Source organism: Vigna unguiculata, chromosome 10 (genome assembly GCF_037176805.1).
Source record: "Vigna unguiculata cultivar grain cowpea cultivar isolate G323 ecotype 2 chromosome 10, ASM3717680v1, whole genome shotgun sequence".
In the NCBI taxonomy this organism is placed as follows: Eukaryota; Viridiplantae; Streptophyta; class Magnoliopsida; order Fabales; family Fabaceae; genus Vigna; species Vigna unguiculata.
The window spans coordinates 32006477-32020079 of NC_140801.1; the positions used below are offsets into that span (position 1 = coordinate 32006477).

At 37.0% G+C, this 13603-nt stretch overlaps 1 protein-coding gene and 1 pseudogene across 7 annotated transcripts; one reads left to right on the forward strand and one right to left on the reverse strand.

Annotated features, from left to right (window-relative positions):
• On the reverse strand, positions 1–610 carry LOC114165374 (ethylene-responsive transcription factor CRF1-like; annotated as a pseudogene).
• Positions 611–8700: 8090 nt separating this feature from the next.
• On the forward strand, positions 8701–11590 carry LOC146882393 (uncharacterized). Of its 7 annotated transcripts, none has more exons than XR_014985309.1 (5): positions 8701–9127; positions 9204–10182; positions 10369–10463; positions 11134–11251; positions 11359–11590. XR_014985309.1 is itself a non-coding variant. In XM_085667991.1 (5 exons), exons 1-3 carry the CDS (start codon positions 9161–9163, stop codon positions 9691–9693), a joined length of 324 nt encoding a protein of 107 aa, XP_085524117.1. In that variant the 5' UTR covers positions 8701–9160; the 3' UTR covers positions 9694–10463; positions 11134–11251; positions 11359–11590. The 7 variants fall into 7 exon arrangements, 1 of the variants encoding a protein (XP_085524117.1); XM_085667991.1 differs by having other exon boundaries at positions 8701–9178; positions 9280–9429; positions 9538–10463; XR_014985304.1 differs by having other exon boundaries at positions 9204–10463.
• The last annotated feature ends 2013 nt before the right edge of the window (positions 11591–13603 follow it).

Here is a 13603-nt window from a genome sequence, read left to right on the forward strand (position 1 = left end):
TTAGAGACAATTAATCCACATCTCATTATTGAAAAGTATCATCAGTGAAAAAGCTATCTACATCCCATTTACATGATTCAAGATCCTCATCCAACGAAACATCAATGTTAGAAAACACAGTAGGAAGAGGTTGCTCATAAAGAGCATGATCAGAAAACAAGAAACTATCAACTTCATCGTTTAACCCATCAAACACTTATTCTTTGAATGTTTCTTCCAAAGACAAAGGTTCCATCCAAGGCTGAAACAACAGAACCGAAGTGGGTGAAGCACATGCGCCACAACTCCTCCGTTTAACCCCACTTTCACACTCTTTCAACGGCGGTTTGATGAAATTAGTGACAGCATCGGCACCTCTGAGGTTTATAGCTGCTCTGTCGTAAACCACAGCTGCTTCTTCTGCCATGTCGAAGGTTCCAAGCCACACTCGTTTCCGCCGTATAGGGTCTCTTATCTCGGCGGCCCACCGTCCCCATGGCCGCTGTCGCACGCTGCGAAACTTGTGCTCTTGTTTTTTTGTTGGTGGTGTTGCTGTTTCATAGCTTTCTTGTATTTGGTCGAACAACAACAACTGGTGGCTGCCAACAACAACCATTCGTTGGCATCCTAACTAACTGGTGCAATCGTCGTTCTACGCTGCGCTGCTACAGGTGGCTGCATCGCATCCACCATCCGGTGAATAGTCTCTGCGATGTCATCAGTATCATTCTCACTCCTTCTCCTTCTGTTAGCAGCCATAGCCTGAATTAGGGATGTCAAAAATATCCGTACCCGTGAGTATCCGCGGATAAAACCCGTAATGAGTAGGAAATGGATATTAAAAATGGATACCCGCTACCCGTGGGTACGAGTATTTTTTATACCCGCATGTTAACGGGGCGGGGACGGGTATCATAGTATTCGTACCCGTGGATACCCATATCCGCTAAATTTTAATTCACAAAAATACCCTTATATATATATTAGTAAAAAACATTTTGTCCTGATTTTTTATAAGTTGCACATCTTGTCTTCTGTCTTCATTCTTCTAACTTCAAGTATTGGTACGTTGTCTTCTTCCCAATACATCCCTTGACATTTTTCTCTTTCCCTTATTTGAAATTGGGCATATACATCAAACCATATATAGATAGTGATGTTTATGGTATGTTTGTTGTCAAATGATGGAATAAAAATAAGAATACTTGGCACGTGAAAATTGAGGTTTATTATTTGATTATTTTTCAAGAATCAATATGAGAGAGTGGGCTTGTTGATCAAAACACTAATTAAAGAATTTTCATTGTGTTGAACGTCATTTTATATTTATTTTTACAATTATTTGAACTTGTATGGACTAGAGTTAGTTTGAAATTTATTTAAAATTTATGACAGTGATGTATTTTATTTTATTTTATTTGAATTTATGATTAAATATATTTTTTTTAAATAATTTTGTAAATACCCGCGGGTACCCGTGGATATCCGCGGGTATGAAAAAAATAGATAGGTACCCGCATAACGGATACCCGACGGATATGGGTACGGGTACAGGACGAATATTTATTCAGCGGGTAGGGTATGAGTGAGCTACTACCCGTACCCTACCCGCCCCGTTGACATCCCTAGCCTGAATACGCCACATGACAACTGTTAAAACCATTTCATTGGGTTAAACAAGCCACTCACACAATTACAACATTCAACTCAACCACACAAGCAATCAAACGTCAAGCTCACTCCCCAAAAGCCCCAAAATATTTAAAATATTTTTCAAAACTTTTGCTCTGATACCAATTGTAACATCCCTAAAGAATATTACTAATATTTAATATATAAAATAAAAAATAAATGTCTCGTTTATTTAATACCATTTCCCAAAAACACGGGAAATTTAAAACTTTAATACAATGTAATGAAAACAGGAGTCCATAAGTATAAAACTAAAGTAATATTCAAATGGCTCCCAAAAGGGTTACAAAACTATCTCAAAACCAAAATAACCAATATATACAAAATCACATGCTATCCCTCGCTCCGAGTCTATGCATCTCCTGGCCCACATGTCACATCATCTGCTTCCGGATAACGAGTTATCCAATCATCGCCACACACACACAGAAAGGGTGAACTATGCACAATATGTCACCCATCCCAAAATAACATAACTAAAATTTCATGCTTTTCAAATTACCCAACCATGACCTCATAGTCCTTCATGAGTCATATACTTGAATTAGATCTTGGGACTTCACTGTGCTTCCACGAAACTAACCCATTCGTGGTCCAACCCTATGAGCCTATCCCGCTCATAGTCCTGCCCTACAAACTCCTCGTCTTTAGTAAATCATCCAAGCCTTCTCAACTTGAACCCTGGCACACACGCAATCACCATACTATGGACTCCTCGCCCAATAGTAGCCGACATGAACATAATAATTCCTTGCCCATCGTGCGCCCGACGCATGCAATCACCATACTATGGACTCCTCGCCCAATAGTAGCCAACGGGAACTCAACCAGTTCCATGCCCATCATGCGTCCAACCATCAAGCACATCCCACACCCCTATTGGACTTAGTCCTTCAAGCCAAAACACCACACCACATGCATATACTTCCTATACTTAGGATAAAGCAGCTAAATCACACACACAAGCACACATAAACATGGAAATTCGCATAAACTCGCTTAAGCTAGGGACTCTCACCCAAGCTAAGCCCTCAGCCTCGCTTATGCTAATTTACCTCGCCTGAGCGAGCTTAAAACAACAGCCTCATCACGTTATCTCGCTTAGGCGAGATCATCTCTCGCCCAAACACTCAATTCAATCTTGCCTGAGCTACAATGCAAGCAACACATCCAACTTGATTGCGACATCTCGCTTAGGCGAGACCATCTCGCCTGAGCGAAACCCTGGTTCGCTCAAACCCACCAAACTCCTCGCCTGGACGAGGTTTCGCGCTCAAAATAATCCAGGTTTCCTCGCGACCTCGCTTAGGCGAGTGTCTCTCGCCTGAGCGAGAGACTAAGTCGCTCAACCCCATCCAAGGTCGCCTGGGCGAGTAACACGAATCAGGACCAAAAACGAGACTCTGCAACTCTCGCTTAGGCGAGATGGAGTCGCTTGGGCGAGACTTGCAGGGTTTCGAGTTTGATCACGCGCACAGTGCACCAAACCAATACCAAAACTCTACTCAATCATTACCAAGACAATGTAATGGCAAACAAACATCAGAGTCACGCATTATATCCTATTAAGCTACCAAAACACAAGAGTTAGGCTTCCACCACCATTCCTTTACCAAAAACCCTCATTCCCAAAAATATAATGCATTACAGGATTATACGCACAACATCAATTAATTAAGCTTTCTATCACCACACATAATGCACGAATTTCATGCCAACAAAAATCAATTGAAAATAGAATTTACCCAAAACCATAACACATGTCAATCAATTTAAGCGCACAAGGACAGCTCCCCTAACCTGAAATCTTGGTACCAAATTAGTAGCCTTTGAGGATTCTTCTCCAATCTCCCAATCTGGCTAATTCTTTCTCTCAAGTCTTCTCCTAATAGCACCCAATTCTCTCCTCACACACTCAGAATTCGTATTCTTCTCACAAGCAAATTGACAGCAGTGCCAAAACCCTTTTTTTTCTTCAAAATGACCTTTTATATGCGTCTCATTTAGGGGTTTAAATGTTAAAACGAAATTAGGCTTTATGGTGCGTTTAATTTTTATTAAATACATGGTTTCCAGCCCCCTCCTTGGCTGCCCCTTCTAGGTTTATTGTTGCCCTCTCATATTCCCTCCAATATAAACTACACTAAAAAAAAAGTTCCAATTTCATTCTCACCCAAGTTTGAACCCATGCCCACTTAGTCACCATTCAAGTGCATAACCGATTCAACTAAGTCATGTTAGTGATACACTCCAATCATGATAAGCTTACAATACCAATTCCATACTCATACATATTATTATAAATCAATAATAATAAACCAACAACACATAATTGGCATACATAGGACTCAAACCCAAGTCCTCTCACACAACCAAAGTACTCTCAACCATTTGAGCTAGTACTTTTCCATATCACATTAAACAATAATTAATGCCATAAAGGCGCTTTCTACCTGCATTTATTAATTAATTAATTATTTAATTAATTAATTTTCATGGGTCTTACATAGCCAGCCAGAATCAACCACCAATCCTCACCCTTCTTTGTTCGTTCTCTCTAATATAGTTGGCATCAACAATACACAAAAAACTCATTCTCCATTTCAATCCGCAGCATCTCATTTCAATCCGTAACAATCCTTTAACCCCCACGTTGATTAACCTCTGATCCCCATTGATAAAACCATCATCTCCAACCTGCACTCAGAAAATCAAGTACACGCACTTCACCACCACTCTTCATTTTTCGCTAAATCCATAATAGCACTCCATAATAGCACCGAACCAGCACTACTCGCTTCTTTCACACACATGCCAGAAAACCACCAAACCACCACCCCCATCTTCTACAAGATTCACATGCCCACACTTACCTCCAATTCACCAAAATCTTCATAAACAACAAGCAAAACAATACAACATGCCAAACCCACCTTTCTACCTACGTCATTCATCATCCTCGAGCCACCGATGCAGTGAAACACCCAAATCCGTTTATCCAACCTAGCATAAATCAAAAAAAGAAAATAGTAAGAGGAGATAAAACCATCGAGTGGGCGAATCAATGGCGACTTCGATCATGGTTGGTCACACGATGGTTGGGCTCGGTGTCGTGGCTTCCAGATTTGGTGTGGCTCATGCTTGAAGAAGAACGAGAGACGTTTAGGATGCGGCGGAGGCCGGAGAGGCTTCTGGTAGTGATTGGCGCCGTCGCTAGTGGCTTTGACAGGCCGGGAAGCTTGTGAGGTCGAGACATTGGAGCTGGAAGGAGTGGCTCGTGTATCACGGAAGAAGACTTTGGAAGATTGAGAGACCCCTCGCGCGTGGAAGGGAACGAAGGAGAATCGGTGACGCAAGCGGTAGCAGCTCCTTCGGCGGTAGTCATCGTCGTTGACGCTGGCCTTGGTCGGCCGTGAGTGAGGGTTGGTGCCGCTCACGTAGAGGAAGAAGAAACCCTCTTCAGGCTTATTTTTATGTTTAAGAGTTATTTTGGTTTAGACTTAAAACTAATTTTGTTAACTTCCTACACCACCACTTTTAATGTTCTCACACCCTGTGTATTTTTCTACACATGTTTATTCTTTGCACACATGATATTTGTTAACCCCGCGCACTTGATATTTGTTAACCCCGCACCCCTTTTTATTGTGGACGTGTTTCTTGTTACTTTTTGCAGCCATGTTTCATTACACACACCTTCCTTGGCTACTTCCTGTACCACCATATTTATTGACCCCACTCCCTCTCGAATATAGAAATGCAATTCAGCCAAGACTTCAACAACCGCGACCATCTAAATAAGGAATGTTGCGTCTTCACATCCTCAGCCACCTATCCATATCCGACCTTTGTCGGTCAGCTACTTTTTGCTACTTCCTCTGGTGGATCCTCTTTTATTTCAGTAGTTGTCTCCATTGGGATCCTCCCCTCACCAACCAACTGACCATTACTCCCATTCCCTGACCGACTACTCCCGTCTCCCCCTAAACATTCACTCCCACTACCCGAACTAGATAATGACACACTATCACTAACACTTGACATACGTGAGATATCAGGATGACGACAAAAATAAGGAACGTATCAGACAACTCTCACACACACAAATAACTTCTATCAAACATCTTGCAAATGAACCAAGGTGAATAAATCTTCTTCAGCAATTGTATTTATAGCCAAGCATCTGAACCGCTACAACTTTTTCCGCCCAAAACACCTAACAGATGAAGTGTCACAACGAATGCGAAGCGTCACAAAACTCAAAATGGCAGCACAAACCCCTCTAATGTAACTCCTAACACCTGACACCCCTTCACCTGCCATCATTGCATCCACCATAGTCTTAACATTGTTCCTAACACTTCAAGACTGGGGGACTACCATACCATACCCCACCAACAAAATAAATTTCTTGCCAGAAACTACACGGGCGAAAGAGCACACGGTCACGGTAACCTACATCGCCAAAATTCAACATAGTAAACAAACACCACAACTGATAACACGACTCATTACTTACACACAACTCATAAAATCCTAAACCTTTGATGAGACACCTGTCTCGACAAAGGCTGGGGGACTGGTGTACTATACCTAGTCAGAGCAGTGTAACTACACGGCCAAAACCACCTAGGTATAGCCCCACAAATAACCATTGCATAAGTAACCAGTTAAGCATGATCACATAGCGGCCCGAGCCGCCTACGGTAAAGGACAATACATAATAAGGGGTTGTTAACCCCAAACTTAGAACGTTACAAACGAAGCCCCTAGTGTCAACAACGCTAGCATAGGACTTGGGCTTGACCTAGGCCCATCTAGGACCCAAACGTTGGCCCAACACAACTAAGGGGGGCCCAGCCCATAAGAATGACAGACATAATTCATAACTCTATAAATATGCATGGACCCCAATAATTAAGAGGTACGCTTTCATTAATTCCCTAATCTGAGATTTGACTTCTGAAGAGCCCTTTTACTGACTTGATCGTTGGAGCCCTCTCCGCAAGTAACCCCCTTAAGGTTCTGGACCGCATACGTAAGAGATGACATGTGCAAGTCAAGAAGGAGCTAGCTTAGGTGTTGATTTTAAACTCTTTTTAATGTTGTTTGGACTATTTTAAAAATAATGAAAAATTAGAAACATAGTTGTTATGTTCTGAAAATGTTAAAAGTCTCAAGAATTATAAAGATAATGCAAAAGGATGATTGTAAATCAAAGTATAGAAATTAAGAATAAAAAGGATTGTATGGATAGTATAGAGATACATAGGGTATAAAGTTCAGAGAAAGGTCGGGTAGACCTAAGAGAATGGAGGGTGGTGATATAAATACTCTGGATTGACATACGCCATTAGTTGGGTATTCAAAAATTCACAGGTCTCACACTCTATTATCGATCGTCTTCTTCACTGTAGTGTAAGACCAGGAAAGTGGAATGACGCACATGTTGTATCAATGAGAATGTTTAGTATGTTGGCACTATCCATATTGGCGTAAGGCATTATGATTCAGAAAAGTCTAATGGCAGTGTTTGGGACCCAAACTATATAAAGAAAGAATGTGAGATGAATATGCTCATGAGTTGAAACTCAGAATCATACAAATATGATTATTAAAAGATTGATAATGAGGAATTTGATATCTTAGATTCAAATCATATGGAATTGATTAACTTGATTTTGATATTTTTGGCATGGTTAGTTATGATATTATGAAGATTTAAACTTTTATGAAGTTATTTCATTCAATTGCAAGTTTATTAAACAACCATGTTTTGAAATGTTATGATGAAGTTTTAGAGTTGAGGGAAAGACTCGCCCTTTCTTTATTTTTCAGAGGAAGAAAATGGAGACCTAACATGTAATAATGAGATTGTCTAGATTAACTTTTCATGTAACTTTGGATTTTGTTCAAGCTATAACTGATATAGTGTAACTTGTTTGTGATGTATTTCAAACTAAAAGTACCTTTAGTTGGTTGTAAAATATAAACAAACTTCTATTACATACACTTATATGTATGTTAACATTTTATTCGTATAAATATCATGTATGTTTAATAGACGATACATTCGAGTGACGTATTTTGTTTTTTTTGTTTTTATTCCGGTATTTGTTAAAAGAATACAAATTAATTTCCCTGAACATCCACTACAAAAAATCGTATTAAATACGACAATTATTTGTTGTATATGACGACACTTATGACCGCCACTTTTTGCGCTTGTGGCGGGTTCGCATACCGCCATAGATCCTACCGTCACAATGTATAATATGACAGTCTTATGCGAACCGTCGCAACACCCGTCATTTAATGCATTGTGCAAATAATGGCAGTTAAAACTGTCATAATTTGTTTATTTTAAAATAGTTCCAATGCAAAGAACGACACCTACAAACGCCATTATATGCTTTGTACTGAAATGTAATACGACGTTTCGAACTGCTGTAATTTGAATGTAAAATTATTTTAACCATTTTATATCCTCATAATTTATTTAACCTATTTTTCATAAAATAAGAAAAAGTAAAAAAAAATATATATCACAATAGATAAACTTTTGATCACAAATATTTCATTCATAATTAATATTTTTCAACATCATCCAAACGTTTACATGTTGAAAACCAAACAAAAATAAGATCTTACATTATTATAACACATTTTCCTAAATTTCTATATCTATCACTACAAAAAATCATGTATATAACGATGTTTTTAATACGACAGTTAATTAAAACTGTCGCTTTTCGCAGTATAATACGTCAGTTTGATAACGGCCGTAATGTACATGTATAATATGGCGTTTCTAACCACCATTTTTTACATTGTCATATTATTATTTAAAATTGTGTCATTTTGAAATGTCACTTTATATAAAACATTATTTTTATAATTTTATGAAATTATTTCATGTTCCACTTTTATCTCGATATCCTTTTTTTTTTTTTGTAAAACTGTGTTCCCTCTCTTTTCTATTTCATTTTCCCACTCAACAATTTAATATTTTCTAAACTTTCAAAGTGACACCCAAATTACTCAAACCCTAGATCACTTCACTCTCACAACGTTCACTCAGCTCTCTTCGTTTCGCCTCTTTCTCCTTTCTCCTTGTCTCAAGGCCAACGTCGACGACGTTGTTTCGACTTCACTCTTTCCTTCTCGACAATCTCTTCTTCTCGACACCAACAACACCAATCCAACCCCTGAAACATGTGTTCGCCTTCTAGCCACCACCAATGACACCGACACCCGCTGGAGGCCTCATCGGCGACGCCATCGCCCTTCCCTCCGCCACGCCTGAAGCGCTCTTACACTAGCGTTAAAAGCGTCTCCTCCTCCGTTTCTCCAGCACGTTCGAGACAGCGCGACTCGCCACCATCGCACCAGCCACCGCGACTAGGTTCGTAATCGTCGCGACTGGCTGATTGGGGTATATGAGGCTTGAGTTTTGGTACTGGAATTTGGGTTTCAATTCTCTGTTCTTATGGTTGGGGTTGTTAAGGTGATTTTGGATGTTTTGCTTATAGGGCTCGAGGATGATGAATGATGCGAGTAGAAAGGTGGGTTTGGAGCGTTGTATTGATTTGCTTGCTGTGTATGCAGATTCGGGTGAATTGGAGGTATACGTTAACCGAAGAGGGTTTGCCTCTAGGCATTGGGGTTCGATTCATCGTTGAACCCGAACATGGCACCCCTTGGTTCTTCTTCAATTCTAGTGACAACACTCACATCCCTTCTTCTCTTCATGTTCAGGTACCTCATTTTCCTTCAAGTCTAATTGTCTCATGTTTCGGTGTCTTTGTTGTTTTGTCATGGGAATTTAATTTATTTTCTATTGAAGATTTTCTGTGTGGAGAGTAGTTAGTTGCAGGTACTGTGGATTGGCGACATCTATCTTGTAGTGGGGCTTCATTTGTGTTGCACCATGGTTCTAGCATAGCTGCAGCTGGTGTGGTCACTACTGTCGACAGTTTTGCTGGGAAAGAGGAATCTTTTATGCCATTGTTATCTTTTTAAAATTCGGTTCAAGATCTGTGTTTAGCTTTCATGGGATTAGTGTTGGCGTTTCAGATACCATGAGAAGTTTTTGTTTCAGTTCATTTTATTTGATTATATACTTTTTTTTATTGTTTTTTCTTTTCTGCGGAGCTAGTTCTGAGTTTTCGTGCTTGGACACAATTTTTGGTGGAGAATACTTGATTTTTTATGGTTTCAGTGTTTATCTTTGATGTGTTTTAACTAAACTGATTACGTAGCATCATTTTATTTGGATTTGTAGACATTGACTGCACCTCACCTAATTCTTCTTGCCTTTTGAGCTTTGAAATTCTTGGTCTTTTTAAACTTACTAGTTCTTCCTTCTTTGGTCAGATACCCTGCAGTCTTAGATTGTTTGATCTTTCTTACTTTGTTTACTTGTTACATAGGCTTTCTCGGTTTCTGCTAAATACATCCTAAATTTGGCTTTGATGTAGTGGAATTTCATGATAGCTAGAACCAAACTAGGTAACCTTTTATTCAAAATTGTTTGTAATTTGAAATCATCATGAGAAAACAAGGCTTTTAGTTTTTAAATAGTTCTATGATAGGGACAGCTTGGATCAATGTCTTTTGAACAATTATTAGGAGACTGAAAATATATTAAGATAAATAATTTTGTATTTGTAACTGATGGGAAAGCTGTTCAATTAGACATTAAAGTGCCGGTTGCTAATTTCTGGATAGAAGGTGCTTGCAAGGACGGTGGTAGAAGTTCTAGCATGTGGATGCCTTTTCACACACTGAAGGTATGAGAACTTTTTCCTTATCATTAATAGATTATGAAAGCCTTCACTATTCATTTTACTTATGGCTCTCCTTCATGCTTTATTACTTAGATTGTTTTTATTGGGAAAAATTCTTGACAAAAGCAATGGTGATGCTGCAGTTGATCATTATTATCTATAGATGCTCAGTAACATAATTTTGTTTATTTTTTGACATTCTTTTTACTTCTGTTTCAATATTGCTGTTCTGTTTTTCTTTCTGAAGGCAAATAATTTTGGACAGAAAGTTATTGTCTCTGTTTTTGCACTAGAGTATGGAGAAATATATGAAATTTTTAGCATAAAAATGAAGCTGTTGGATTGTATAATTCATGGTAAGTAGTATTTAAATGACGATTTTGCAAATCCTTAATGTAAAGAACTTTAGGCATAAAAAGAATAAAACTAAAGCTCTTCTATAAGAAAATTTGTAAATCGTAATGCGGGTGTTAAAAATAGAAACACGAATAGAAAATACTCAACTGAATCCAAATCCAACACACAGGGTCTTCATCTAATATATTATTAAATGTAAATTGGTTTCTTGGTTTACATATTTTGATCTTGGTTTCTTGGTTCATGCAGCCTTTATTTTAATACTTCCTTGGTTTTTTCATGTTTAATCTTTATTTTACATTTTGTTTCTTTGCAGGCTTAGGTTGTATTGAAAGTGAGCTTGTAATGGTTAAGAATTAAATGCAAAGTTGCTTGTCTCTGTTGCTTTGAGAGAAGAAGTCTCGAAACATCTTGCTGTAATGGTTATTGATTTGGTACATCTCTCTACTAATAAGATATAACGTAGAAAAGAATATTACTTAAATTTATTGTATTGTTATCTAATTCATAAACTTATATTCTTATTCTTTAATCATTGCAGGCACTATATGTTGGGAGTGGCGTATCATCTTCAAATAATATAATTGAAGCAAGTGGTGAAAGAAAAGTATTTTAGGATTAGAATTAAGACTTTTAATGTTGTCTTTTTTTCTTAGATTCTTGAATATTATGGTATTTTTAATGTTGTCTTTTTTTTTTCCAAATGCTTGAATTGGTACTTTGGCGTAGTTAAGTTATATTGACAATGAATCAATTTAGTTTATCAATTTCTATTTGATAGTGCTATAATTTTTTATATATTTTAAATTATCATGAAAAAATAATTTTATCAAATTATGAAAGTATAAGAAATATTAAAGAAGAATAAATAATTAAATATTAAAATTACGTCACTTGATACATTTGATAATGACGTAATTAATCTCAAAATTAATTGTAATTAATTAAACTGGTGACATTTAAAAATGTCATAATATATGATAATAGTGTTAGTTTAAAGCGTCGTTTTTCACATTATATTTGTCATCCAGTAAAAATATTACGTCAATTTTAACTGACGCTTTTTGCCTCTTTAAACTGTCACTTTATACATTATATAAAATGACGGTTGTTGCGGCGGTTCATCTATAACCGCCATATTATACTTTGTGACGGCAAGAATTACGACATTTTAGGAAACCGTCACTCAAGTAAATAACGACAGTTAAAAATGACGTAAATTACAAAAATAAACGTCGGTATTTACATGTTTTTTTGTAGTGTATGTTCCTAACTAGTTTTGTCTCCTTGCTTTATCTTACGTCATTTGGCTATGGAGCTTCACTGTCTTGTTGAAATTCTTGCTCCAACCCATGCTTACTTGGCTGTCTTGAGTCGTCACCTGCATAAGTTCCTACTTCCTTCAAAAGTAAGTGCTTAATTTTTTCTTGTAATAGTTCAAAGGCAAGTATAATAATGTTGAGTTGAAAACCAAAACTAACAAAATAACAGAGCAATAGCTAATACCCATATATCTTTCTCATTCATTCGTATATCCATAAAAAGAAAAAAAATGCATAAATCACCGCAAAAGAATAATAAAATACTTTAATAAAAACACTTGGACAAGATTTGAAGGCCAACATGTACAGGGAATCAACGAGGAATTTTGTTAAAACCTGGATATAACAGCAACTCCAACAAAAAATTATATAAAAAGACCCTTCCCATCAATTATAAGTAGCTAAACTATTAATGTCACCAAAAAAGCAAGCTAGAAAATTACTAATATTTTCCAATTTGAAATCAAATCTGAGTCTACTGCCAATTTAGATTGGAAATCTAGATTTTCCAATTTGTAAAATCTATATATAAGTAAAATGGAAATGTGATTTGAAAAATGTATCAAAATAAAAAAACCAGATTCACAATAATGGATATTTCTATTATCTATTATAGAATAAAATTACTACAAATTAAAGGTCTTATAATCTTTCACATACATAACTATCAAAATACTATAATACAACGTGATCACTTTAAATTGGTACAACCTTAATATCTTTAATATCCAATTATTCAAATACCAAAGTTGGATTAAGGATCCAACAACTCTTGCATTGTGTCTTTAGAAAGATAATAATTATCTTTAATTGGTTAAAAAAATAAATCTACCTTGAGAATTGCCATTCTTTAGGATTGGACTCTAGAGCTATTTGTCTTCCACCTTGAAAGTATATTAGTATAAACAATGAAATAAGGAACTAGCAAATATCGCCTTATACTTCATTCTCATTGCATCAACTCCACCATTCAAATTTATTTTTGTAAACAAGATCCTTTAAATTTATCCTTTCTTCACCTATCTAAAATACCATCATCAAATAGAGTCTACGTGTGACCCACAAGAGCAGTAAGAAGAACAGAACATACTTGTCTTCACAGTTGTAGATGTCATACGATTGGAGTGTCATGGTTACCATTATGAGCAATATTTAATCCCATTGGGTTAAAAGTAACTCTCTAAACAATATAAGAAATGACCTTATTCTTTGGTTGTTCCTACAAAGGCCTCTTAGATAGCCATCTACTGTACATGGCAAGGCATTCTTCAGGTTTGTACTCTGGAGCTGTGTGGCCTTCACCCTGAAAACAATGGAATCAAGAACTACCAAATATGCTACATATACTTTATTCTCATTACACTTTTTAAAGAAATAATTCCACCATCCAATCTAGATTTCAGAGTTCATGAATTCTATAATCAAACATAAACTTACTATTTTATCTTTACCAATAATAAGTGG

Coding starts and splice junctions, on each gene's coding strand:
- LOC146882393 (XM_085667991.1), top strand. Junction 9,430..9,537: donor CTTCTTCTCTTCATGTTCAG/GTACCTCATTTT, acceptor TGTGGAGAGTAG/TTAGTTGCAGGTACTGTGGA.